Source organism: Megascapheus bottae, chromosome 5, assembly GCF_031878675.1.
Source record: "Megascapheus bottae isolate mThoBot1 chromosome 5, mThoBot2.hap1, whole genome shotgun sequence".
Taxonomy (NCBI): domain Eukaryota; kingdom Metazoa; phylum Chordata; class Mammalia; order Rodentia; family Geomyidae; genus Megascapheus; species Megascapheus bottae.
The window spans coordinates 47,872,084-47,896,918 of record NC_143513.1 but is presented as its reverse complement, the minus strand read 5'-3'; the positions used below and the strand labels follow the sequence as shown (position 1 = coordinate 47,896,918).

General features: G+C 35.7%; 1 protein-coding gene across 1 annotated transcript; it reads right to left on the bottom strand.

Moving 5' to 3' along the window:
* Pttg1ip2 (PTTG1IP family member 2) lies at positions 1-22,364 on the bottom strand. Its single transcript, XM_090332342.1, has 7 exons — positions 22,090-22,364; positions 21,219-21,265; positions 13,736-13,829; positions 11,921-12,014; positions 8,603-8,664; positions 7,084-7,131; positions 1-84 (listed from the first exon to the last, which is right to left on the bottom strand). The coding sequence occupies exons 1-6, from the start codon at positions 22,238-22,240 to the stop codon at positions 7,124-7,126; spliced, it is 456 nt and encodes a 151-aa protein (XP_090188468.1). The 5' UTR covers positions 22,241-22,364; the 3' UTR covers positions 1-84; positions 7,084-7,123.
* Between the last annotated feature and the right edge of the window lie 2,471 nt (positions 22,365-24,835).

The window sequence follows — 24,835 nt, the reverse complement described above, 5'->3', positions numbered from 1 at the left end:
TTTAAAATTTTAACTTCAGGGAATTTGATAGTTAAACCCTTCTCAGAAAGACTTGTAAGGATGTTTGAGAATCCTGAAAGGAGCCTGAAAGAAAAAAAAAAGACAGTCATTACTGGAAATACAATATTAACTCTTAAGTTTCATGTCACACTAGAAAGCTAAAGTTCAACACACCACTTTTTATAGAAATGTATTTTCTAACTCATGGTTCATCCCTTGAAAGGCTATACATAGGGAGGGAGTATAAATTCAAATTAGTCACACATACCAGAATAAATTAGAAATGAAAACCTTCAATTATACAAAAAAATGATTTATTCCCTTCTGCTTACATAAAAGGAAATTAAGTTGGCTATTTCTGAAAAATAGAATTTACCCCAAAAAATACAATTTACCACTCTACTCTGCTCTTACCGAACTCACCCAGAAAAGGCTCAATTTGGCAGCAAAGAAGCCATTTATTCCAAAAGGTCACCATGTCATTAAGCTCTTGTTCCACTGTAAGGAAAGCCCTCGAGAGCTCACTGCCGCAGAGCAGCGACTGGGCTGTGGAACCAGGCCTTCGTAGGCACTGTTTCTCAAGTTACCCATGCATCACCTCAACTTCATCACACCATTTCCTACCTTCCCCAGCATTGTTCTAATTCACAACTCCATCATTTGCCTTTCCCTCTCAGTGTCTGTTTCCATCTCGGTTTCCATAGTCTTAAGTCCAGCTGACAGTTATGCCTGCTTAATCCTGTCTAGTGCATTCCCAACTCCTTATAATCCCTTACACATCTGTATAAAAATCTGTACAAAATCTGATCCTTCTTATGTCTCTAGCCACACTGACTTTTCAGGTTCTGTCTCACCTCCTTCTCCATGTACGAAATGTACTCCCTACTCTTTTTCTGCTTGGTTTCCTATATTTTGGTTTTCAATTAAATCCTACTCACTCAGACACCTTCCTATTTATCACAAATTTCCCATCCTATTTCCAGTTTTAATCTTTTCTTTTATGGTGTTACTAGTTTTTTTGGTGTTTTGATTGTTTTGTCATTTGTGGGGCTTGCACTCAGCCTGAGCTCTGCCCTCTACATTTCAGCTCAAGGCTAGCACTCTACCATTTGAGCCACAGCTCCACTTCTGGTTTTCTGGTAGTTAACTGGAGATAAAAATCTTGTGGACTTTGGTGCCCAGGCTGGTACTCAGGAGTAGCTAGGATTATAGGCATGAGCCGCTGTTGCCTGTATCTACACAGATGTTTATAATAAAGTACTAGTCACAACAGGCAAACGTGGAAGTAGCCTAAGTATAAATCAACCAATGAGTGGGAAAAAAAAGATGCTGCCCTACTCAACTATAAAGTTGAATAAAATTTTGTCATTTGCAGAAAATAAATAAATGGAACTAGGAAGCATGACAAATGAAATAAACTACACCGAGAAATGTCACATGTCCTCTCATATGCAGAGTCTAGTTCTTAAATAATGAATGACAGGACTATGAAATAGTTTCCATTTGGAGGAAAATCCAAAAGGAAGAGAGGGACTAAAAACAGGGGGATGACATTAATGAAGTATTTCTCACACATTTATGAAAACAGAACAATGAAGCCTACTGAAATTGTTTAATAAATTGTTTTGATGAGTATACATTGTATGTAGATATGCAAATATTATGAAACCTCTTTGTGGATTTAACATGTGCTAATAAAATTGGAAAAAGAAAACTGATGTTAAGATTGTTAACAATAATATCAGAAAGAAAATACAAAACATGTACAAGGTTTAAAAGGGATACTAAATGTGTAAAGGAAATAACAATAGTATAATAATAATATCTTGTCCCATATGTTGAGTACAAATTGTGAAGGTCCTTGTGTACCTCACTAAGGAATGTATCTGAGGCTGAAAAATGATAACAGAATTTAAATACAATAGATTTTATTATCAAAATATTAGCAACAATCCCTATCCATAAAGCTTTCGAATGTGACAGACATCACCAAAATCATACATATCTTCCATAATAGGAGTTATGAGAGCACTCTGCAAATGTTGGTGGGCCAGGAAAAGAGTCAGAAGAGACTAGAGAGATGGCAGGCATTATAATAGCTGACACCCACAGTATACTAACAAAATAACATTATTGCCCTCGAGAGGCTTACATTTCGACACCTGTGGTTTTCTTTAATAGAAGTTCTAGAGAAACGTAAATGGCTTTTCTCTGTTTCAGTAGAAAGCAACCACCCTTAATTCTCCTTACACATTTCTACCATCTACTCCTTACAATAGTTAGGTAAACAACTTAGGCTAACAACTTAAGGCCTGTACATACACATACAATTTAGATAGAAGTTTAAGGTCTACCCTAGTGCCTTATTTATCATATCAGAAGCATACTTTCCCATTCACTCTAGAGTACCTGCCATTTTGTTTTATTTATACAAACCTAGGCACTGCAACACGGTTACAAAATCGTGAGGAGACTTCTCTTTTTTATTCTTTCCTTTTGAAAATGCTGACATGTAAGACAAATGATGTGTTGGTGACAATCCTAGGAATGTAGTTTTGAGAAAATTTTCCCACACCTCCACAGGGGGCAGATCTTGCAGAGATCACAGTGCTCTTTTCTACTGCAATTGGGCATGGCTCAGCCTCCTTTTCTACATGATGCTTCAGGCAAGTTCTATCATTTTTTTTAATTGTCGGGGTAATGTATAGAGGGGTTACAGTTACATTCGCCAGGTAGTAGATGCATTACTTCTCACACACTGATACCCCTTCTCATGACTTGTCCCCATTTGCCTCCCCCACTTCCTAATAATCTTGGGGGAAAACAAGATGATCAGACAAGCTCTATCTTGCAGTAAGAAACATTTATTTACTGTTCAGGATCATTCTCTTAGTACATAAAAATGTATCCTGCTATTCAAAGAACTTCAGGAAAACCAGAATCTATTTTCAGCTGATCTCAGACCTATTATTTAGCAAAGTGCTTCTTAGAACCTTGAAACATCCTAATAATTTAAAAGCATTACTGTAGTTTACAAAATATACTCTGTGTATGACTAGCTTTTGCCTTTGTCGTGCATTCAGCACTCCTGACAGTGCTCCTCCTACATGTTGGCACTGAGTGTTCTGCCTCCTGTGCCTTCTTGGGGACATCATGACTTCTCTACACTATTGATAATATTCAGGTCTCAGCCTGTGTTCTCGCTACAATCCCACTATCATTCTAACCCACATGTAAGGCTTCAGGTACACCATTTCTTTACTTAGGTCTCTAAAGCAAATATCTTTAGCTCCTAAGACTCACAATACCAACTTCTGATTGAAGCTTCTTGCCTGTCTTGCCATTACCACAAAGTCATCATTCTCAGGGAAATTTTCTTGCCTTCCCACTCATTTCTCTTCTCTATGTTAACAGCACCATTGTCATCCAGTCATCCAGGCTGAAACCACTGTTTCCTCTCATGTCTCTACTCATTCCCTGTCAATTCTAACTCAGAAATGTCATGCAAGTTTGCCACCTCTTCCCAGTTCCAAATGTTATCATCTTCATTTGGACTTTCACCTGCACTCACTTTAATGCCTAACATATTTAGCTGTTCTTTTTGCCTGAATCTTCTTTGCTTAAACCATTCTCGAACCAAGAAATTTCACTGTATTTTCTAATAACTCTAAGAAGAAATGTTTCCTTACAAATTGGGTCAATGCATTCTTCATCACTTCTTTTAAGAAACGTGTCTTCAGAATAAAATTTTATCCCCTGATTGCCTTTAAAACAGTCAAAATTCCTAAGTGTGCATTTTCAAGGCAACCACATAGGAGGACAGGTGCCTTTCTCATTATAACTGAAAGAAGTCCATAGCCAGATGGCCCAACTGGGTGACTGACCCCCAGCAGAGTCACTGCCCGCAACAGTGAAGCTGAAGAGCTCCTGGTGAAGCATCTGGCCAATGGCTGGCAAATAGAGCCCAGGACCACCACACCAACCCATGTCTTAGTCCAGGGCTGCTACAAGCAGCGGGACACTACTTTTCTATCACAAGAAGATAATACAAAGGCTCAATTTCCTTATTGGAACAGTATAGATTTTTTTAAAGATAGGATTTACATCATGGAATTGTTATGATTATTCAATTAATATATGACTATCTGATGACACTGGTGCACTAATGGTAATTGGTCTTTATGAGAGATTGGTACAATCTCAAGGTTGTGGTTTGTCAACTATAATATTTTTCCAGCCAAGCGTACCTACCCTTTGTAGAGATATGTTAAGCAAACAGAGCTTTAGCACTGAAACTAGAAATCTGATCATTGAACCACACTTCTTGAATTTAATAACAAGTACATACATTATAGCTCAGCAACTATACAATCTTAAATAATCTCTGGATAGATTATAGAAAATTGAAACCTCCACCTAAACTTGTCCCACATGATTAAATGTCAACGAAAACCATCTTTAAAGTCCAATAAACAAGGCAAAATACCTCCTCAATACTCTACAATAGAGGAGCTAAGTGTTAGTGAAGAGGAAAAAACTTCAAACAATGAATTCAACTACTAAGAACAACAACTATCAATGAAATTAAAAAGAAGATGTACAAGCTGCAGAATGAATTGAAAGGTAATACAAATAACCAACCACACACAAAAATATTCAAACTAATAGCTGAATGAGAGAAATAAACAATGCAGGTAATAAAAGATACCTGTATCCATGAAAATATAGAAATCTGCTTTTCTGTGTCACTGGAGCATTTTCTTTTTTTTTCTTCTTTTTTTTAATCTTTAAGTAATTTTACAAAGGAGTTGCCATTTAACATAATAGTTTACAAACAGAATACATCTTGATCAAAGTCACTCCTTTCAACATTTTCACCCATCCCTCTCAATACCACTCTTCCTTCACTTTTTTTAATTTTGAGGATATATGTGGAATTCTTTACCGCATTCTTCCTACTTCTACCCCTGCCCTTCAAGTATTGGAAATGAGGAGCTCCATAGCCTAAAAATAAACAATTGAAAATCTACCCAACAGAGCAAATTGAAAATAGGGTACCAGATTAAAGATAAAGTAGAGGAATTAAACCAATTAGTTAAGAAAAATCACCAATAAAATATAAATATGAAACACAAGATTTCTGGGACACCATCAAAAGATCAAACCTATAATCATGGGGAGAGAAGAAATCCTCCTGGGATATTTTATATACATTTATTTGATTATTTGAAATAGAAAAGGGAACGGGGAAGACAAGATGACTGGGAGGGGTTGGGGGAGGGAACTGGGGATATCAATGTGTGAGAAGTAATGCACCGACTATCTGGTGAACATAACTGTAACCCCTCTATACATTACAATTTAAAAAGAGAAGAAGAAATCCAAACCAGGGCCATTAGATCTTAAACAATCTAACTTCTGTAATTTTTAAAGGAAAGAAACAGATTTAGTAGAAAATGGTATTATTTACTAAGAAAAATGGCGATCAATACCAAGCTAATACATATGTAATGACTAATAATCAAGAAATACTTAAAATATTGATATAATTTACTTATATGATTTGAATACACAGTTTTGCCAGAGCTCAATAATTGATCCAAAAACATCCTATTGGCTATGAGGGGGAAAAAGTACAAATAAAGTGGAAAACATAGAAAAAGACTTAAATGTTCCCAAGAAAGATTAATGCTCTCCTAAAGATTAATGCTAACTAATGTTTTAATTTCTAGAGTTCCCAAAGTAAATAAAAAGACATTTGCAATGCATTATAAATTTTTAATTATCATTTAAATGGATGAAGAAAACTGATGAGTGAAAATGGGGAAATCGCATTTTCTTGCAACTAATCAGAAAGCTGATATTTCAGGCAATAGTCATCTAATCCTCAGTGTCAGATTCACAAAGCTCTTACCATCCTGCCACTTTTACCTGACACTATCTACTAGAAGTAATCGTCTTTCTTCATAGATTTTTATCACAATTTTCTATCATTCAGCTGTTTCATGTGCAATACAAAATATTTATCAAAAGACAGCCAAGTGCCAGGCATGCTGTTGTACACACATAATATTAGCAGTGGGGAGCTGAGGTAAGAGGATCTCAAATTTCAGGCCAGCTGCATAGGAAGAATTCCGCCCACCCCCCATGAAAAAAAGGCTAAATACCCCCTCTTCCCCAAAGAAAAGGTTAAAACATTGGATGTGAACCTAACAGGCATATGCAGAACATTGCATTTCAACAGCAACAGAATATATACACCTCTCAAGAACACAAGGAACATTTTCTAAGACAGGGCACAGTTAGCCACAAAGCACATATTAAAAAGAAGACTGAAACTTACAAGAACCTTTTCTGAAACTAGAAATCAGTAACAGAAAATTCGGAAAATTGGCCAACACTTCAAATTGAGCAATTGAACCACCATTAGGACAAAGAAGTAGTCAAAATGGAAAACAAAAAGTAAATTGAGATAAACAGATCTGCGTATTACGGTTTGAAGCCAGCTGAAGAGGAAAAATCCTATGGAACACGTATCTGTAATTAACCACTCAAAAACTAAAGTAGAGCTGTGGTTTAAAGTGATAGAGCTCTAGCCTTGAGTAAAAATACTAAGGGACAGTGTCCATGATCTGAGTTCAAGCCCCACAACTGATAAAAAAAAAAATAAAAAAGAATTTAAAAGATAAAAACATCAAGCTGCTTTTTAAAAACAAATTTTATCAGTCTGGCTTGATAGTATAATCCCAGCTTCTCAGGAGAGGGAGGTATGAATATTTCAGCCTAAGGCTAGCCTACTCAAAAATTTAAGATCCTAAACAAACTAAAAGAACTCGAAAGAACTGAGAACTCCTGGTAGATAGCTAGTTTAGCAAGTCCCAGTTTTGATAGGAAAACCTACATCAATAAATCTTTACCTCGATTTCAACTAAGGCAACCAGATTAATTGAAAATTTGTCAACATTTTGTACATTGTATTTCCATTTTCTTTCTTAATGATTTTGATTACATTTCTGAAAAGATGCCTGATAGAAGAGGGAAAAGGTATTTAGATAATTCATACAACCCTGTTGAAAATCTTACCATTGAAGACATTTCCTCCTTCTCACTCTAAAAGATCTTTTTAGTTTCCTGTTGATCACATGAGAAAAGAAAGTATGCTTACCACCCAATATCTAACAAACGTCAATGAAATGTTATGTAATTAAAAACATTAACCACAAAGCATCCATAAATAATAAAAAGGACTCCTAAGCTTTTGTGTTACTGCTATTTTAATACTTACGGGTACCATAAGGTTCCATCAGTCTGAGTGTAAATTTGACAAAGGTGAAAAGGTTAAGGATTCGACAAAAACCTAAGACTTCTCTTCAGTCACAGAAAATCTGAGGGTGCTCAATGAATCTGAATCCTAGAAGTCATGTTTGTAGAATTCTGTTTATGTTTGCAATCCTTTATGGAGGCATTCTCTTCAACCCTTTCCTGGATTGGAAATAATTCTGCCTTATGAATTTGATTACATTTTTTCCTTCTAATGTAATTCAAGAGCCTTAATGTATGAGCTGTGTCTGCCTAAATATCAAATCTTGTGCAATTTTCAAAACACTTCTCCTTGAAATTCCTATGGAATTTTAAAAGGAATGAAAACAATTGTAATGCAGTATCATTTTCTTGTTTGATTTCAGTCCAAGGAAGAAGTATCTTACACTATAGCTTCCTTTCTGAGACATAATAAGTTCATTACTATCATTATTAAAAGATCCAGCAATTAGCAAGGTATGTTTATGTGCCTGGCATTTTGTTCTTGCCATCTCTATTCTTTAAGGTTAACCCTTGCTTTTCATTCAAAATTTTGTAACCTAAAATATGCTGCCCAGGTTTTTCTGCCTTTCTTAGCATTATATCCCTATAGCCTGGAGTAAAATGATAATCTAGATTCCCCACTGCCTTGTCAAGTTATTTTTAATGGTAGTTATAATGGACTGCATCATACCCCTTCTTCAGTGATATTCACATCTGAAATTTTGTGGCTCAATTACTCAACTGAACAAGAGGCCACAGTTCTGATTCCAGTGGGGCTCTAGACCTGAAGCTTGAACAAAGGGGTTGCAATGCATGGCTCTGCTTAGGGACTGTGGATGCTGAGCCAGAGGAAGCCAAGATGTGAACCCCAAGTAAGAAAGAACCTGTAATTAAGGGGGGAAAAGAATCAAGTTAAAAAAGAATGGACACTGGATACTGCAGGAACCACATAAGATGAAATGTATTGATTTTGATCAGCTCATAAAGATTCTTTCAAGCACGGGACCTCTTAGGTAGACTTGTGTAATGGAGTGGGAATTGGAGGAACTGGAGAAATAATTCACCCTCAAAGAGCTGGGCATGAGTTAGCACATCATTATTAACACTGAATTTTATCCATCCTAGTTAGTGAGGTTACAAAAGTATATATTTTAGAAAAGATGAAATTAGAACATTGAAATATTGTGGTTTTCCTACTCAAACATTACTTTTGATGACTGAAAAATTAAGGATTTCTTTCCCATCGTCAATTGCTTGAAAAGTTTGGAGCATTTTGTCAAGTAGAAAAAAAAGCACTTGCCATAAGATTCCCAGTTTTCAACAGGAATTCTTCCACTTCTTCCATAAATATAGATCTGACGTCTGTTCAGAAAGGTGAATTTAGAATTTAAGACAGGGTTAAAGATTAAATTATTTTATTTCATTGTATATATCATACTTGTACAATATTTTGTTATTTTTGCTTTATTAAATTGAATTATTTTATTTACCCATTAGGAGAATTCAGACATTTAAGAAAAATAACTAGAATTAATAATATAACTTAAAATATAAAAAATAGCAATAAAATTCTTTATATGCATTCCCTTAGTTTCATGTAAGCTTCATAAAGGCAAGTTTTCAATCTTTTCTTTTTTCAATTTATGTATGTGATTAAAAACTTTGGAATATCTCTAATAGAAATTCAGAGAGAAGAAATAATAAGTGAATGGTTAAGATACACCAGAAGCAAGTACAACTGTTAGATCATATTTGAGAAAGAACTCAGGCTTCTTCTTTTAAATTGTAGATAAATGACAATTTTAGCAATAGGTCTTTGTTCTAGGCCTTACTGTTCGAGGCGAATTAGCCACTTTTCCCATAAACACTGTACACAAAAAGTGATGATACAATCAGCTAGAATCATGAAAAGAAAACATAAATAAATATCAGTCTTTTGCCTCTAACAAACTTTTATCTCTTCATTTTTTGTTACAAGGTAATGAATGAGAAATACTGTACAGGGCATTTTTGGTGGTGTAAGTCCGTAATCCTAGCTATCCAAGAGGCTGATATATGATGATCTTGGTTCAAAGTCAGCCCCAGACAGGAAAGTCTGTGAGACATAGAGCTCCAATTAACCAGCAAAAAGCTGGAAGTGGAACTTTGACTCAACTGATAGATTGTCTGCCTTAAGTAAAACACCTGAGGAAATAGAACCTAGGCCATTCAAGCCCCAGTACTGGCATTTTAAAAAAAAAAAAGGAAGAGGAGGAGAAGGAGGAATATCTTTAATATTACCTGATATGTCCTTATATATTAAAAAGGAATGGACAGGCCGGGAGTTTGGCCTAGTGGTTAAAGTGCTTGCCTAGCATGCATGAAGACCCGGGTTCGATTCCTCGGTACCACATACATAGAAAAAAGCCAGAAGTGGTGCTGAGGCTCTAGTGGTAGAGCTCTAGCCTTGAGAAAGTCCAAGGACAGTGCTCAGGCCCTGAGCTCAAGCCCAGGACTGGCAAAAAAAAAAAAAAAAGGAATGGACATAAAGTCTGGCAATAAAAATATGCATCTCTAGATTAAATGGAAGTAATCAATAAGAAACAAAACATTTTGGGCAATCCTCGTTAATTTTTATAAGCATGTGTGATTTACAAGGAGGGCTTACTAATGTACATCTATTTTAACTTTGGTTCTATCAGCCTTGTTTAATGGGTTCTTCTTGGAAAAGGCATTTAATCTGAAAATAAAAGTAAATTATATCACGTTGGACTATAGGAGAATGAAGAAAAGACAACATTGTAGGAAGGTATGAATTATAGAAAAGCTTTCTAAAAATGTCTGTAAACCCTTCTGGAAAAAGTTACTTTAAAATGTACTCTAGGGCAATGGGAGCAAAAGAATGCTAAAAAGAAGAACATAAATGATAGAGAAAATAATTTTTGAAAGTTGGGATATCTGAAGAATGCCTAGAGGAAGCAGATGAAAATATTTAATTAAATATAAAGTTTACTTTTCCAAGTGATAGGAATAAATATATATTATGACTTTTCTTTCTTAAAACAAGAAGAAACACAGCATGATTTTAATAAAAACGAAGGGAATAAGGGAATCTATTTAATTCTCATACTTGGTCATTTTCTTTTAAACAATTTATGTCATCATGTTACAGAATTACATTTCCTACTTTCACTTTTTTTTTGGTCAGTCTGGGCTTGAGCTCAGGGCCTGAGCACTGTCCTTGGATTTTCTCAAGGCTAGAGCTCTACCTCTTGAGCCTGAGCACCATTTCCTGCTTTTTTCCATGTATGTGGTACTGAGGAATTGAACCAGGGTCTTTGTGCATGCTAGCCAAGCACTCTACCACTAGGCCAAACTCCCAGGCTCCTTACTTTCATTTTTTAAATAAATAATATTTGTCAATTTAAAGGATGTTATATTCTTTAAAGCAGTTAAATTTTTGGATACTGAGTAAACATTTTGTGATATAACTACAGAAAAATAAAGTATAAACATTACACTAATTTAGGAGATAGAAGGCTAAAGAAAAATAATAGATAATACATTTTATTTAAAATAACATGAGAACTGAAATAGAAATAGATAATTAAATGGATTACAGTAAAAAAAGTAACCACCAAATCCATCTTAAGATTCATATTATAAAACAATATTTTAAAACCCCAAATGATAATACCTACTAATCACAAGCTAACAATAAAAAAATATGGACCATTCAAGATTTTCCACTTCCAAGATGAATAAATCAGTGAATATTGTTACAGTATCTCACTATGTTACCTGATATATCGGATATATTCGTATTTGGTTATTTGAAATTGGATATGGAAGGGGGGAAAACAAGATGAAGGATGGGGGTTAGGGGGGAGGGAAATGGGGACCAAGACAGGTAGAAGGGAATCAATGTATGTGAATTAATGCACCTTCTATCTGGCAAATATCATGTAACCCTTCTATTAATTACAATAAAAAATATATGAAAAAAAAAGATGTAACAAAAGAGCCAGTTATCAGAAATCTGACAAGTCAACAGAAGTCCTACAAAAGACCTCCAGGATACTGAAACAAAAGCCATATAATGAATGATTGTTGTCCTTAATGTACTATGTCATTTCTCATCTCTTTTGCTGTAACTTGGTTATCTCATATTGTTACAGTATCTCACTTTGTTATCTGATATACTGGATTTATTTGTATTTGGTTATTTGAAATTGGATAGGGAAGGGGGGAAAACCAAGAGGGGGGAGGGAAGGGGAGGGTAATGGGGACCAAGACATGTGAAAGGGTATCAATATATGTGAATTAATGCACCTTCTATCTGGCAAATATCATGTAACCCTTTTATTAATTACAATAAAAAATATTAAAAAAAAACAAAACAACAACAAAAAAGGGCCATACCTAATGGGGTTACTAGAAATAAAGAGTTAGAGATGGACATAGAATATAAAAAAATATATTTTTAATCTTATAATATTCTGTACTTTTTAACTTTCCTTTACTATGTATACATGTTGTTTTATTACATTAAATCATAAAATATTTCCTGATGATTAGGTTAACATTCTCTTCAAAATTATCTTAAAGAGTACTCTTACTAAAGAGAAAATGAACATACTGATTCATGTAAAAGGAACAGACACAGCAATACCAGATGAACAATAGTAATAATATTCCAATGATTATCAGCATCATGATACCAAACATGTCAACTGAAATATAGGAAAGAAATATATGTTAGTAACAAGATAAAAATATTCTTACATTTTTGTTTTCTAGTATGATGACTCAAGATGTATTCTTTTACTTTGATTATTCAAAATGCATTTTCTTTTTTTATTTCATATATTTTTTATTGTAATTAATAGAAGGGTTACATTACATTCGCCAGATAGAAGGTGCATTACTTCACATACATTGATACCCTTTCTCATGTCTTGGTCCCCATTTCCTCCCCCCTCCCCCTCCCCTTCATCTTGTTTTCCCACCTTTCCTATCCAATTTCAAATAACCAAATACAAATATATCCAATATATCAGATGAAAAAGTAAAATACTGTAAAAATATGAGATAACCAAGGTACAGTAAAAGAGATGAGAGATAACGTAGTACATGAAGGACATCACTCATCATATGGCTTTTGTTTCTATATCCCAGAGGTCCTTTCATTTAGCATCATACTGTATGGCCTTATGTATCTAGGTTTTGCTCTATTGCAAATCTCTGCTAGGAGAGCCCAAGGTTTCTACTGATTATGACAAATGAGGGAAACCATTGAGCCTATGTTCCTTTGAGTCTGGCTTACTTCACATAAAATGCATTTGCTAATAAAGCTATTAACATAGGCATCAGTGACATTAGAAAATAGTCTGAGTTGCAGCATTTGGATTCTTTCTCTCCAAACTGACTAAATAGTAAGATGAGGGGCTTCTTGTTTTACTTTATCTTATCTCTAATTTCATTTCTGGTACTGTCTCAAAGATTGTATATCAGATCCGTCAGGTGGTCAGATGGCTGTTTCTATGAAGGTCATGGATTCTTAGTTATTTAAGTGTCAGTACTTCATTATTAAAGAGACAATCATACTCGTTGAGAAACCCAATCCCTGCTGTTAGGAAATGTGCTCCCCGTTAGTGCTTTGTAATGTATTAGTTCCAAATACTACTAAGTGAAACTAGAAGGTAAAAACAGGAAACTAGACCTTCTACACAAAAGCATTAGTTCTTTGAACTAACATATTATTTAACTATATCTGTTAATACCTGGAACTAATAGATATTTGAGGGCAAAATAGTCTTACATTTCACTCAAGAAGAAATCAGATAGTTGTTCTAGTTTAGGGTTTGGGGAGGGTTTTTTTCATATGGCAAGGGTTTACCTGGAATGTTTTTTTTGTTTCAATGTTTCTGGAAAATTCCTTCAGAGACTGGTAGGCTTTCCTACCTTGGGAAACACCATATAACACACTAAAAGTGTGACATTGCAGGTGCAATTTGGTACTTTCTCAGTCTCAGGGAATCATCATTCTGAATGGTAAGTCTCAATGTAGACTGAGTTATAGGCTAAGCAGACTGCTTCTGAGCTAAACAAATAGGTTATAAAACTACTAGACATATCTTCTCATTCTAGGAATAGCTTTTATAGAACTTTTAGAGTTTCTAAAACAGCATAAAAACACAAGTATTTCATAACTAGGTTATGCATATCATACATGGGATCCTTTTAGAAATGAAACTTCAAGTATTTAATAAATGCTTTGGTAAGGCTTCTGCAGTTAGAATAAGTGGGACTTCATCTGAACCTACACTTGAAGAACCTATAAAACCATATCAGGGAACCTGCTGATGAATAGCCTGAACTTCTAGCACAAATCACTAGTATATTCAAGTCAATTGAAATAAAATACATAAAGCATTAAATAAGAACAACCTACCGTTACAGTTTCTCCAAAATATAGAATTGAATCTACACCCTGCATATGGAAAACAAGATTTTTTGCAAGTCCTTTCTTCGCTGCACCAAATACACTGCATTTGGAAAGAAAAGATATATAAGGAGTATCCAAGTAAAATAGCAATTGCAGTAAATGTTTAGAACTAGTTCAATGACTATTTAATACATGACAGCCCTCCTCATTTAGTATTATTTGTAGTAGATGCCATTGGTGGTCAGCTCAGACCCTCCTTACCTGGCCCACACACTTAACAGGTAGATGTAGTGAGTATGAGTGCCAGTGGCTCACAAGTTTTCTTCAAAGGAGATGGAAGAGGCCTACCTTGACCTATTCTCTTAAGTCAGTAATGGATTAATATGGGTTCCAAATAATGGGCATCTTGTCGCAAGTCAGGAATAACTACTACATGTAATTTTTTTGCCCAAGTTCTGTCTATGATTCAGGCTGCATGTAGCCTAGCAGAGATTCCATCTTTCATAATTCTAGTTCCTTATTTCCCCTGAACCCCTCAATCCTTCATGGGATTTTGCTAAGGAGCCATCACTCAAAAATTACATGTGCCTAGATCTTTTCCTCTGTCTTTGCATGTAGGGAACTAAACCCAGGACATTATTTCACAAAATACTAATAAATAGTGAATTAGATACTTCAAAAAATGCTCCAACACTCTCTCATTCCCTTGTCTGCAGCATCAACTCTGTCCCGTAGGGAATCTTTGTTTTATATGGCCCTGGTGGCGCTACAAACCAGCTGTCACTTCCTTGTACCTGCTGATAGCTGATGGTCAGATTATGTGGAAATAGGAAAAATGAGTTCTAAGTTACTTGTTGAAGAAAGTAAAATGAAGATACAATAGTGGAAACTTATGGGAGACAAGCCTGGTACCTGGTAGAGTAAAAAGTATGTGACAAACTTATGAAAGGCCTATACCAGGTATGTTCTAGGTCTTTCACATGTTAACTCACTACTGCCTCATAACAACACTGCAGGTTATGTACTAGTATTTTATTTTCAGTAGATGAGAATAGACCCATAACAGTTAAGTGACTTACATACTATTAGGTGTACATAGTAAATAAAGGAAGCTGGGTTACAGCCCAAGCAGCCTGTTTCTGTGTTGGTACCAAATTGTGTAACTCTGCCCAGACACCTCCCAAACACTTTATTTTGCTAGTCCTGGGCTTGAGCTCAGGGCCTGAGCACTGTATTTGGACTTTCTCAAGGCTAGAACTCTACCACTTGAGCTTCAGCGCCACTTCTGGTTTTTTCTATGTATATGGTACCAAGGAATTGAAACTGAGTCTTCTTGCATGCTAGGCAAGCACTCTACCACGAGGTCAAACTCCCGGCCCCCAAACACTTCTTAATGAACATGTTGAGACCAGAAGAGGTAATGATTCACTAAATGTAAAGAACCACTACTTTTACATAGCCTGAGAGATCATAGGGCAGCATTGTTTGGTGCTGGTCAAGAACAAAGGTTAGGTCAAGACATTAAAGAAAAAGATTTAAACTATTTAGGTTGAATGGGCTCCATCTTCTTAGGCTGTAGTTTAAAGACTGAAATTGTAAAGATAAAGTTTAGATTAAAGGACTATAGTCTTCAAAGACTTCTGCCTTTGGTTATTGGAGTTTCTAGGAATGAACACCATACCATTTAACAATTTTAATTTCCAGAATAAATTTAAACCCAAAAGAGAGAGCTTGTGAGTACTCAAGTGCTAGGCTAACTCTCCAGCTTTAGTAACCAAGTCCACTGCCAATGAGCTACTAAAGCAGCAGTCTTCAGATTAGAAATTATCATCTATTCACCTCTCTAATGAGGGCTCAGAACATTCTAGAAAAAAGAGATTTTTCAGTAGACAAGCCTAGGCTTGTCAGACAGGTAACCAGTCAACTCACAGCTCAGCCAGAGACACTCACAGAGCATATTATAGGCTCAAATATATAGTAATATACATTTATAATATAGTGCAACCCTCTTTTATAAATGGAAGATTTTGCTGTCATTATTGAATTCTTGCCACATGCTGGGAAATGCAGGAAAAGTCAGAGATACAAATAGGAATAAAATACAAACTTTGTCTTCAGAACAATGGAAGATGGAAATAAAACTAGTTATATGCTATGAGCTAAAGCCTTAAAATGTGTATATTTACATCCAAAAGAAATATAGGGGAATTGGAGGAGGTTTATTTATCCTTCTCTAAAAGAATAAGTAATGTTGTACAAAAATGGTAGTAACTTTATCAATTTGCATAGTGAAGTTAATAGCTAAAAGTCTTTAGTTTTATCAACAAAATGAGAGTGAAAATAACTGTTGAGATTAATAGAATGTAGAATAATGTTGGAATTTTAAGGACATAATTTTAGAGTTACTGGCATGGAAAATTTAGGAAATGCTATTAAGGAAATGAAAATAACAGTTTTTGACTCAGTTAAACCTAGAAATTCTACATTTCTACAAATTACAAATTGTATAAATACAGACTTTGATGTAACATGCTTGAGCAGAAATCAGCCAATAAAGCATAGGAAATGAATAGATATAACCAATCTGAGCTGGAGGATGTAGAAAAAGTACAGGTAAAATAAGACTATTGTTGTTATAGTCTAGTTGTTGCAACTGCAATATATATATATATATATATATATATATATATATATTGGACCTTAACAATAACCATCATGTCCTAACATCAACAAACCATAGGCAGTGGACCATATTTACTTTCTAACGAAAATCTTCAGCATGAAATACTACTGCCAAAAATTAAGCTGAATCTGATCAGTCTCCTAGGTTTAGTTACAACTTTATAACAAAAGATTAGTGAAAATAGGAGTTATGATAAAGCCCATTATGTAAACATAGGTGTGGCCAACAAAAATCCATGAAGAGGGAAAGGTCAAATTACCTTAATTTGCAAATGGTATGATTCTGTATTTAGAAGACCTTAAAAATTCTACCACATAAAATCAACAAATAAGAACCAGTAGCATTGGTACTGGCACAAGAACAGGCCTGAAGACCAATGGAATAGAACTGAGGACCCAGATTTTAACCAACAGACCTATGGCCACCTAATCTTTGACAAGGGAGCAAAAAAAAATAGAATGGAATAATGACAACCTCTTCAACAAGTGGTGCTGGCAGAACTGGTTAAGCACCTACAGAAAACTAAAGTTGGATCCTTCTATGTCACCCTGCACCAGGATTAACTCCAAATGGATCAAAGACCTCCGAGGTAAAAGCAGATACACTGAAAACTTTACAAGAAGGAATAGGAGATACACTAGGTCTCCTTAGCACAGGTCAAAACTTTCTTAATAAGGACCAAGAAACAAAACAAATCAGAGAAAGTCTGAATAAGTGGGACTGCATTAAACTGCAGAGCTTCAGTCTGGCAAAGGACATAGCTAGCAAACTAACTAGAAAGCCCACAGAGTGGGAGATAATCTTCACTAACCATACAACGGGCAAAGGCCTCATATTTAAAACAAATATATCAACAGCTCAAAAAATTGAGTCACTGGGGGGTGGGGGGGGAGGGAAATGGGTACCAAGACATGTGAAAGGGTATCAATGTATGTGAATTAATGCACCTTCTATCTGGCAAATATCATGTAACCCTTTTACTAATTACAATAAAAAAATAAACTAAGGTTTTAAAAAAAATTGAATCACTCCAAAACTAATCCAAAGAAACAACCATCCCATTAAAAGATGGGCCAAAGACTTAAAGAGAGTCTTCTCTGAAGAAGCAATAAGAATGACCTATAGACACATGAAGAAATGATCAACATATCTGGTCATAAAAGAAATGCAAATCAAAACAACTCTAAGATTCCACCTCACTACAGTTAGAATGGCCAGGATCAGGAAAACTAATAACAACAGATGCTGGAGGGGATGTGGCCAGGAGGGATCACTACTACACTGTTGGTGGGAGTGCAAACTCGTCCAACCACTATGGAAAGCAGTATGGCAGTTCCTCAGAAGACTAAATATAGAGCTCCCCTATGACCCAGCAATTCCACTACTTGGCATTTACCCAATCGTCCAGAAACAAGGACATACTAAATCCACTAGCACAATGATGTTCATTGCAGCACTATTTACCATAGCAAAGATATGGAACCAACCCAGATGTCCCTCAGTTGATGAGTGGATCAACAAGTTGTGGTATTTGTACACAATGGAATTCTATGCTGCTGTCAAAAAGAATGACATTTCCCCATTTGTAAGGAAATGGAAAGACTTAGAAAAAAATCATATTCAGTGAGGTAATCCAGACTCAAAAGAACATAGGCTCAATGGTTTCCCTCATTTGTCATAATCAGTAGAAACCTTGGGCTCTCCTAGCAGAGATTTACAATAGAACAAAACCTAGATACGTAAGGCCATATAGAATGACACTAAATGAAAAGACCTCCAGGATATAGAAACAAAAGCCATATAATAATGAATGATTGTTGTCATTAATGTATTGTTATCGCTCATCTCTTTTGCTGTCCCTTAGTTATCTCATATTGTTACAGTATTTTACCTGGTTATCTGATATATTGTATATATGCATATTTGGTTATTTGAAGTCGGATAGGGAAGGGAGGAAACCAAGATGAGGGGTGGGGGTGGGGGGAGGGAAATGGGGACCAAGACATGAGAAAGGGTATCAATTTATGTGAAGTAATGCACCCTCTATCTGGTGAAAATAATGTAACCCTTCTATTAATTACAATAAAAATATATGAAAAAAGAACCAGTAGCCAAAAATAAAGAGGCTGAGAAAAATGTCAAAAAAACAATTCAATTTACAATAGCCTTTAAAAAATAGCTAGATATAAAAAAACAAAGATTCCCATAATGGTATCTATAGAACATTTTGTGGAAAAAAATGAAGAATATATCAGGAGATGGGAAAAAACCTTCACATGCTCATAATTGACACAATAATATTCACAATTTCACAAATGGCAAGACTGCTGAAAGCAATGTGATACACATCAAAATTCCAATGTCATTCCTTACATAGAAAGGAAAATGAATCCTAAAATTCATATGGGAGTACTAAAAACCCAATGTGGCAAAAATAGTCCTGAGCAGAAAGATTAATGCAGAAGGTATCATAATATAGGGCCTAAAATTATACTATAGAACCACTAACACAAAAACAGATACAAAACTGATGTAGCAGAATAACAGATTCAGAAATAATGCAATATAGATGCAAATATCTTAGAATTGAAAATCCAGAAATAATGCAATACAGATACAGGTATCTTAGTTTTGACAAAAGAGTCAAAAATAGACACTGAATAAAAGACAAGACTCTTGAACAAATGGTACTGGAAAAATTGATGTATGTATAGAATACTGGAAGTACACTACCATCTCCTCCTCTGTACAAAAAATCAACTCCAAATGCATCAAAAATTAATTTTAAAACTCTAAAACTACTACAAGAAGACAGGGAAACTCTGGAAGATATAGATATGGGTAATTATTTTCTGAATAGGTCTCCAATTGTCCAGAAAATAAGAAAAAGATTACAAATGGGACTGCACTTGCTTTAAAAGTTCCTGCACAGAAAGATAATTCAGCATAATATGATATGTAAAGATAGTCGATTATCTTTGTCAGCTATTGGATGTATTAATATGAAGAACATACAAAGAGCTCAAAAAATTAAACAATAAGAGAACAAATGATCCAGATAATAAATGGACAATTAAATGGAACAGGTAGTTCACAGAAGGAATACAAATGACTAGCAAACAGATGAAAAATTGTTCAACATCCTTATCCATAAAGGAAATGCAAATCAAAACTACACTCAGAGCCGGATGTGGTGGCTCATGCATGTAATCTTAGCTACTCAGGAGGCTGAGATCTGAGGATTGTGGTTCAAAGCCAGCCTGGGTACTAAAGACTGTGAGATTCTTATTTCCAATTAACCACTAGAAAACAGGAAGATGGGCTATAGTTCAAGGAATAGGGCGATAGGGGACAGTGCCCAAGCCCAGAGTTCAAGCCAAATGACAAAAAAAAAAACCTCTACACTCAGGTTCCTTCTTACCAGTCAGAATGGGTATCATCTAGGAGACAACACAAATACTGATGATAACAACTACAGATGAGCATGGAGATTTCTCCCAAAACCAAGAATAGATCTACCTTATGACCTTGCCATACCACTCTTGGCATATCTCAGAAGGATTGCAAATCAATATACAAGGCCTAACCATGTTTATAATAATTCTGTACACAAGTCAAGCTGTGGAACCGTTAAGATATTCAACAACCAATGATTCACATATACCATGGACTATTACTCAAACATAAAGAGCAATGAAATTAAGATATTTTCCAAAAAGTGGATGGAAATATAGATCACCATGTTGAGTGAGGTAAGTCAACCTCAGAAGGGCAAATTTATCCCTTTTCCATTCATTTGTGGCATGTAGATAAAACACATACACACTATATATTCACATGTAAACATATACTCATACATATGTATACATATGTATGGATGGATATAGGCATATACATGAGTATACATATATAGATAGATAAATGTATAATGTTAAAGTAATCTGGGCACTGTGACCCCATTTCTGGCTATGGAAAACATGAAAGTAAATGATAGGAACTTAGTGGAAAATTACATGGGCCAGAATCCCAGATCTTCCTTAACACAGACTAGTGACCTTGAGGAAGATCAGAGGCAGAAGGTGGTAGAATGACAGTAACAATTAATGGCCTTTTTCAAAGTAGTGATATTGTACTTCTGTCTTTGGTGCTGTCAGTCCTCCAAGAGATGTTAAACTAACAGGTTTTGTAAGGAGTTGCTGTACAAGGAGTTGTTGTACAAAGTAATAATGTTTCTCTCAAGAGTTCTAATTCCTCCCTCTCTTCCAAATCTAAAGTGCAGAATAACATGAGATATTTAATCATCAAAGAAGCTGACCTTAGCTGTATTGCAGGTAAAGAATTATATATCACTAAGGATTAGAAGTGGCAAAGAAATACTCAGTCTATCTAAAATGTATATCTTTTCCTTTGCTCTCAAAAATATCTGAAATTTTCAGTATGAAAATCATACCAAATTTTCAGTATGATTTTCTTTCTTTGTTTTTTGGTCAGTCATGGGGCTTGAACTCTGGGCCTGGGCATTATCCCTGCTGTACCACCTGAGCAATGAGCAACTCAGTATGACTTTCTTTTACCATGAAATAATTGCTTTCTTCTTTAAATACAATTTTCTAGTATGTGTTTGTACTGAATTATTTCCATCATTTTTTCTAGACCCTAAACCTACTCTTTAAATGGATAAATAATCTTAATAATTGCTATTAGTCATTCCTGTTGTCAAATTGTGTAAGTGTAGCCTTTTAGGTGACAAAATATGTGAGCTTATAGTATTCTCAAGAAAATGTCTACATAAGAAACTTCACTCACTTTCCTATCTTCTGTGCACAATTGACAAGTCTTCTTTCGAGCACATACTACAAGAAAAAAATTAAGTTTCAAGCTATATGCATTCATTCTTAAGCATTTTATTTCATTATTTTCTTACATCGAGATACTTTCCCACCAGCACATCAAAAATCTTATTTCTTCTTGTTACTTAGAAACTATGAGATGGCATCTTTCAGTGTAGATTAGACAAGTTTGGCAAAATAATATCCTAAAATGAATTGGCCATATTACACTAATTTCCTGGAATTTTGCCCAGGCTGGCTTCAAACAGCAATCCTCAGATCTCAGCTTCCTAAGTAGCTAATATTACAATAATAAGCCACCAATGCCCAGCCTGTTTCTCATAAATTTCTATCTCTCCTATTCTATTTTTTATGGCTTAAATAAAACAAATTAATTTAACCCTAATTTAAGTAGATTTCCTGGAAAATGTCCAGAGCCTTTAAAAAATTTCTTCCCGCTGGAAGTGGATAGGTGGCTCAAGTAGTTGAGTGCCAGCCTTAAAAAAAAAATCTTCCCAACAGCAAATAGCAATTTTGCATGGGGAGGAGAAGGGTGCCATGGATTCAACTCATGGTCCTGAAAGTACTCCACCACTGAAGCTTTACTTCAGCCCTTTTGTTTTGTTTTGTTTTGATAGGTACTCTAGCTTTTACTAGGCTGCCTTCTGACCATAATTTTCTTACCTCTCTCTTGAGTAGATGGGAATACAGGCTTGTGCCACTGCTTCAAGCCCAAATGACAACTTTTCAGATGGAAATTTCAAGCAATCTGGATGTCACAACCCACTGGAAAGATGAATGGTGATGATGCATATACAGCACCAACCTAAGAACTATGGATCACTCACCTTCTTCAAGGGACATATTTGTGTTTTTATTATCCCTGCTGTTGTAGATTTGGGAAGATCTATTATCTGAAAAGCTGATAAGCAGTTGGATGAGAACTAGGGAGAAGAAGACTGGCAGGAAGATCTGGCTCCATAGCCTCAACCAACACATTCCTCCTCCCTTCCAGCAGCCCTGTCAGTAGGAAATGGGGGGTATACTGAGCACTGAGTTGGTAAAGTGGACCTGCTCAGGGACTGTGACTCATGACAGCCCAGGTCTTGAAACTCCTTCCAAAAGCTGGATTCCACACAATTAGCAGAATTTTTGAACCGTCAGTATTCTGGCCAGAATGCAGAATGTTGGGAATGCAATCTTGGGTGTTTGCTGGACTGGAGGACTTTGGGCCCTGAACACTGGACTTGACTCAGTCTATTTCCCTGTTAAGCTAACTTCTTTTCCCTGTTATCATGCTGTTTGTTGAAGAAGGCTAAGATTTCATTTCCCACTACTCAACAACATCTAAACTAAGTTGCTCCATTCTGGTGACCTTTCTTCATCAGTAAATAAGGAAATGAAATCATGCGTTTCTGTAAGGAGCCATAACATGAAACCCCAAGGACACCCCAAGTGTCCTTGACCACTCTGATGACCCTCTGAATGTAGTGTGATAGTTTCCCCACACAAGGTATATTTTAGGTGATATAAAGATGAGTAGCTATAGATTTATTTTAATATGTATTAGAAAAATATAAGTAGTAGTTTCAACAATATAATGGCAATGGTATGAACTTTCCTTTAAAAATGTTAACTATGTTTTTAATCTTACAATATTCTGTGGCATTGTGGTTCAAGTGGTAGGTAGAGCACTTGCCTTGAGCTGAAGAGCTCAGAGACAGAGCCTAGGCCCAGAGTTAAAGCCCCACAACTGACCAAAAAATAAGTTCACTTTCAGAAATACAAATAGTAGTATGCAATTTAAAGGATAAAGCACAAAATGAGAAGATGCTCCAGAATAACTGAAATGCAAGCATTAATTTTCAAAGTGAGTATAAAAATGAGTCAGGCAAAGAGGAGCATGATAAAAACCTTGATTAGAGTATATATTACTACCTTTTCCAAAAATAAGTGATGGAATTTTCTCAGACATTCCTGGTATTTGATCTAGACTGTGCCTTGTGAATGATAAATCTAGTACTGGCAATGAACATAGGGAAAGAGAAATGTGCACTGAGGTTGTGTTTTTCTGGCCTATTTCCAATGCAGAAAGCAGAGAGAAGACTATTAGTTACATGAAATGTGCTCTTATTAACCTTTAGGAAAGGACAAAAGTAAAATATCAACATGGATAAGGGACATAAACATCTCAAGTCAGGAATAAATACTATGGAAAGAGAGTCAAAAACTAGAACTAGAAAATTACAAATAATTGCAATTATGAGCTATGAGTTTCTGGCATGTAGGCAAAACAATGAAAAAGAATACTAACATACATCCCTAGCAAAGATGTGAAGAGAAAGGTACCATGATGACTTTTGTGGAGCTGTGAATTGTCTCAGTACCTTGGGGAACAACTTGGTCAAAGTTGCTAAACTTAAAGACCTGTTTTTCTATTTAGGCAATATATGTACCCAAGGACTGTGTCTCTCACTGCCCTTTGATTCTCACAGTTTAGATGAAGCTACAACTTCTACCCTGAAAGTGAAGCATAAAAAACTCAGAGCATGGGATGTTCCTGGCATTGTGAATGGCTTGGTGGTGGGCACCTAATCTACGTGTGCCCAGTCCAAGCGAGACAATCTGAGGCTTTTGCTGAGTTTGCTAGGATAGAGAGGTCCCTCTTTTCTGGATTCAAACTTGGACGTATTTGGTTTTCTTGGCTCACTTGGTCTCCTTGGCTACTAAAAGCTATCTTGGTACTTTATGGAATGTGCCTATGTCAAAGCACAACTGGCTGATAACCCCAACTGCTGTCCCTCAGAGTTCTGTACTATACTCATGGCCAAGGATATGGTCTACAAAGCTAGTAGATCTTAGATGAGTCCCTCTGTCAAGACTAAATGCAGCTGAGGGACTAGTATGGAATGCCTTCACTGGAAGCTCTTGGCTGAAGGACTCCAGATTTATTTGTTGGAAGTGGTTATGGAACTTTTCTTTACTTGGAAACTCTACTAACACATTTTCCCTCTGTCTTCTCTCCTTCACAGAAATCAAACCTGTATCACCGCTTGAAGGTTAGCTCTCTGCTTCATTTTTTTCCAATATTTCTTCCAATAAACTTCTTACATTTCTAATCCCAGTTTGGCAGATGATTCTCAAAGAATCCACACTAATAAATGGCAACAAAAGTATTTTAAAAGAAACAGGTGATCCTTTATCCACACAGGCAAATTGCCTCTATCTTAGTCTGTTGTAGAATACTGTCCATTTGATGCTAGTGTGCTAGGGGTTCCATGAGAAAATAACACAATTTATATGTTCTGATTCTGGAGGCTAGAAAACCAAGGTTTAGGTGCTGGCAAGGATAGTTTCTTCTGAGGCTTTACAAGTGCAGGCAACCAACTTCTCATTGTGTCTTCACTTATTCTTTCCTGTGTATACATATACCTTGTGCCTCTTCTTCACCACCTACTCTTCTGACCTCATTTAACTATTTAAGATTAGAAACTTAAAGGCTCTGTCTACAAACACAGTCAGGCTAGGGTTTAGGCCTCCAATAAATAATTTTGGGAGGGGGATATAATTCAACACATAACTATCACTTAAATT

Excerpts from the sequence above, each read along its gene's own strand:
- Pttg1ip2 (XM_090332342.1), bottom strand. The coding sequence starts at position 22,240 with ATGTGTTGGTTGAGGCTATGGAGCCAGATCTTCCTGCCAGTCTTCTTC. Across the intron at positions 13,830-21,218 it reads TGTGCACAGAAGATAGGAAA|TGTATTTGGTGCAGCGAAGA; the intron begins GTGAGTGAAGTT and ends TTCCAAATGCAG. Across the intron at positions 8,665-11,920 it reads TGTTCCTTTTACATGAATCA|ACGTCAGATCTATATTTATG; the intron begins GTATGTTCATTT and ends CTTTCTGAACAG.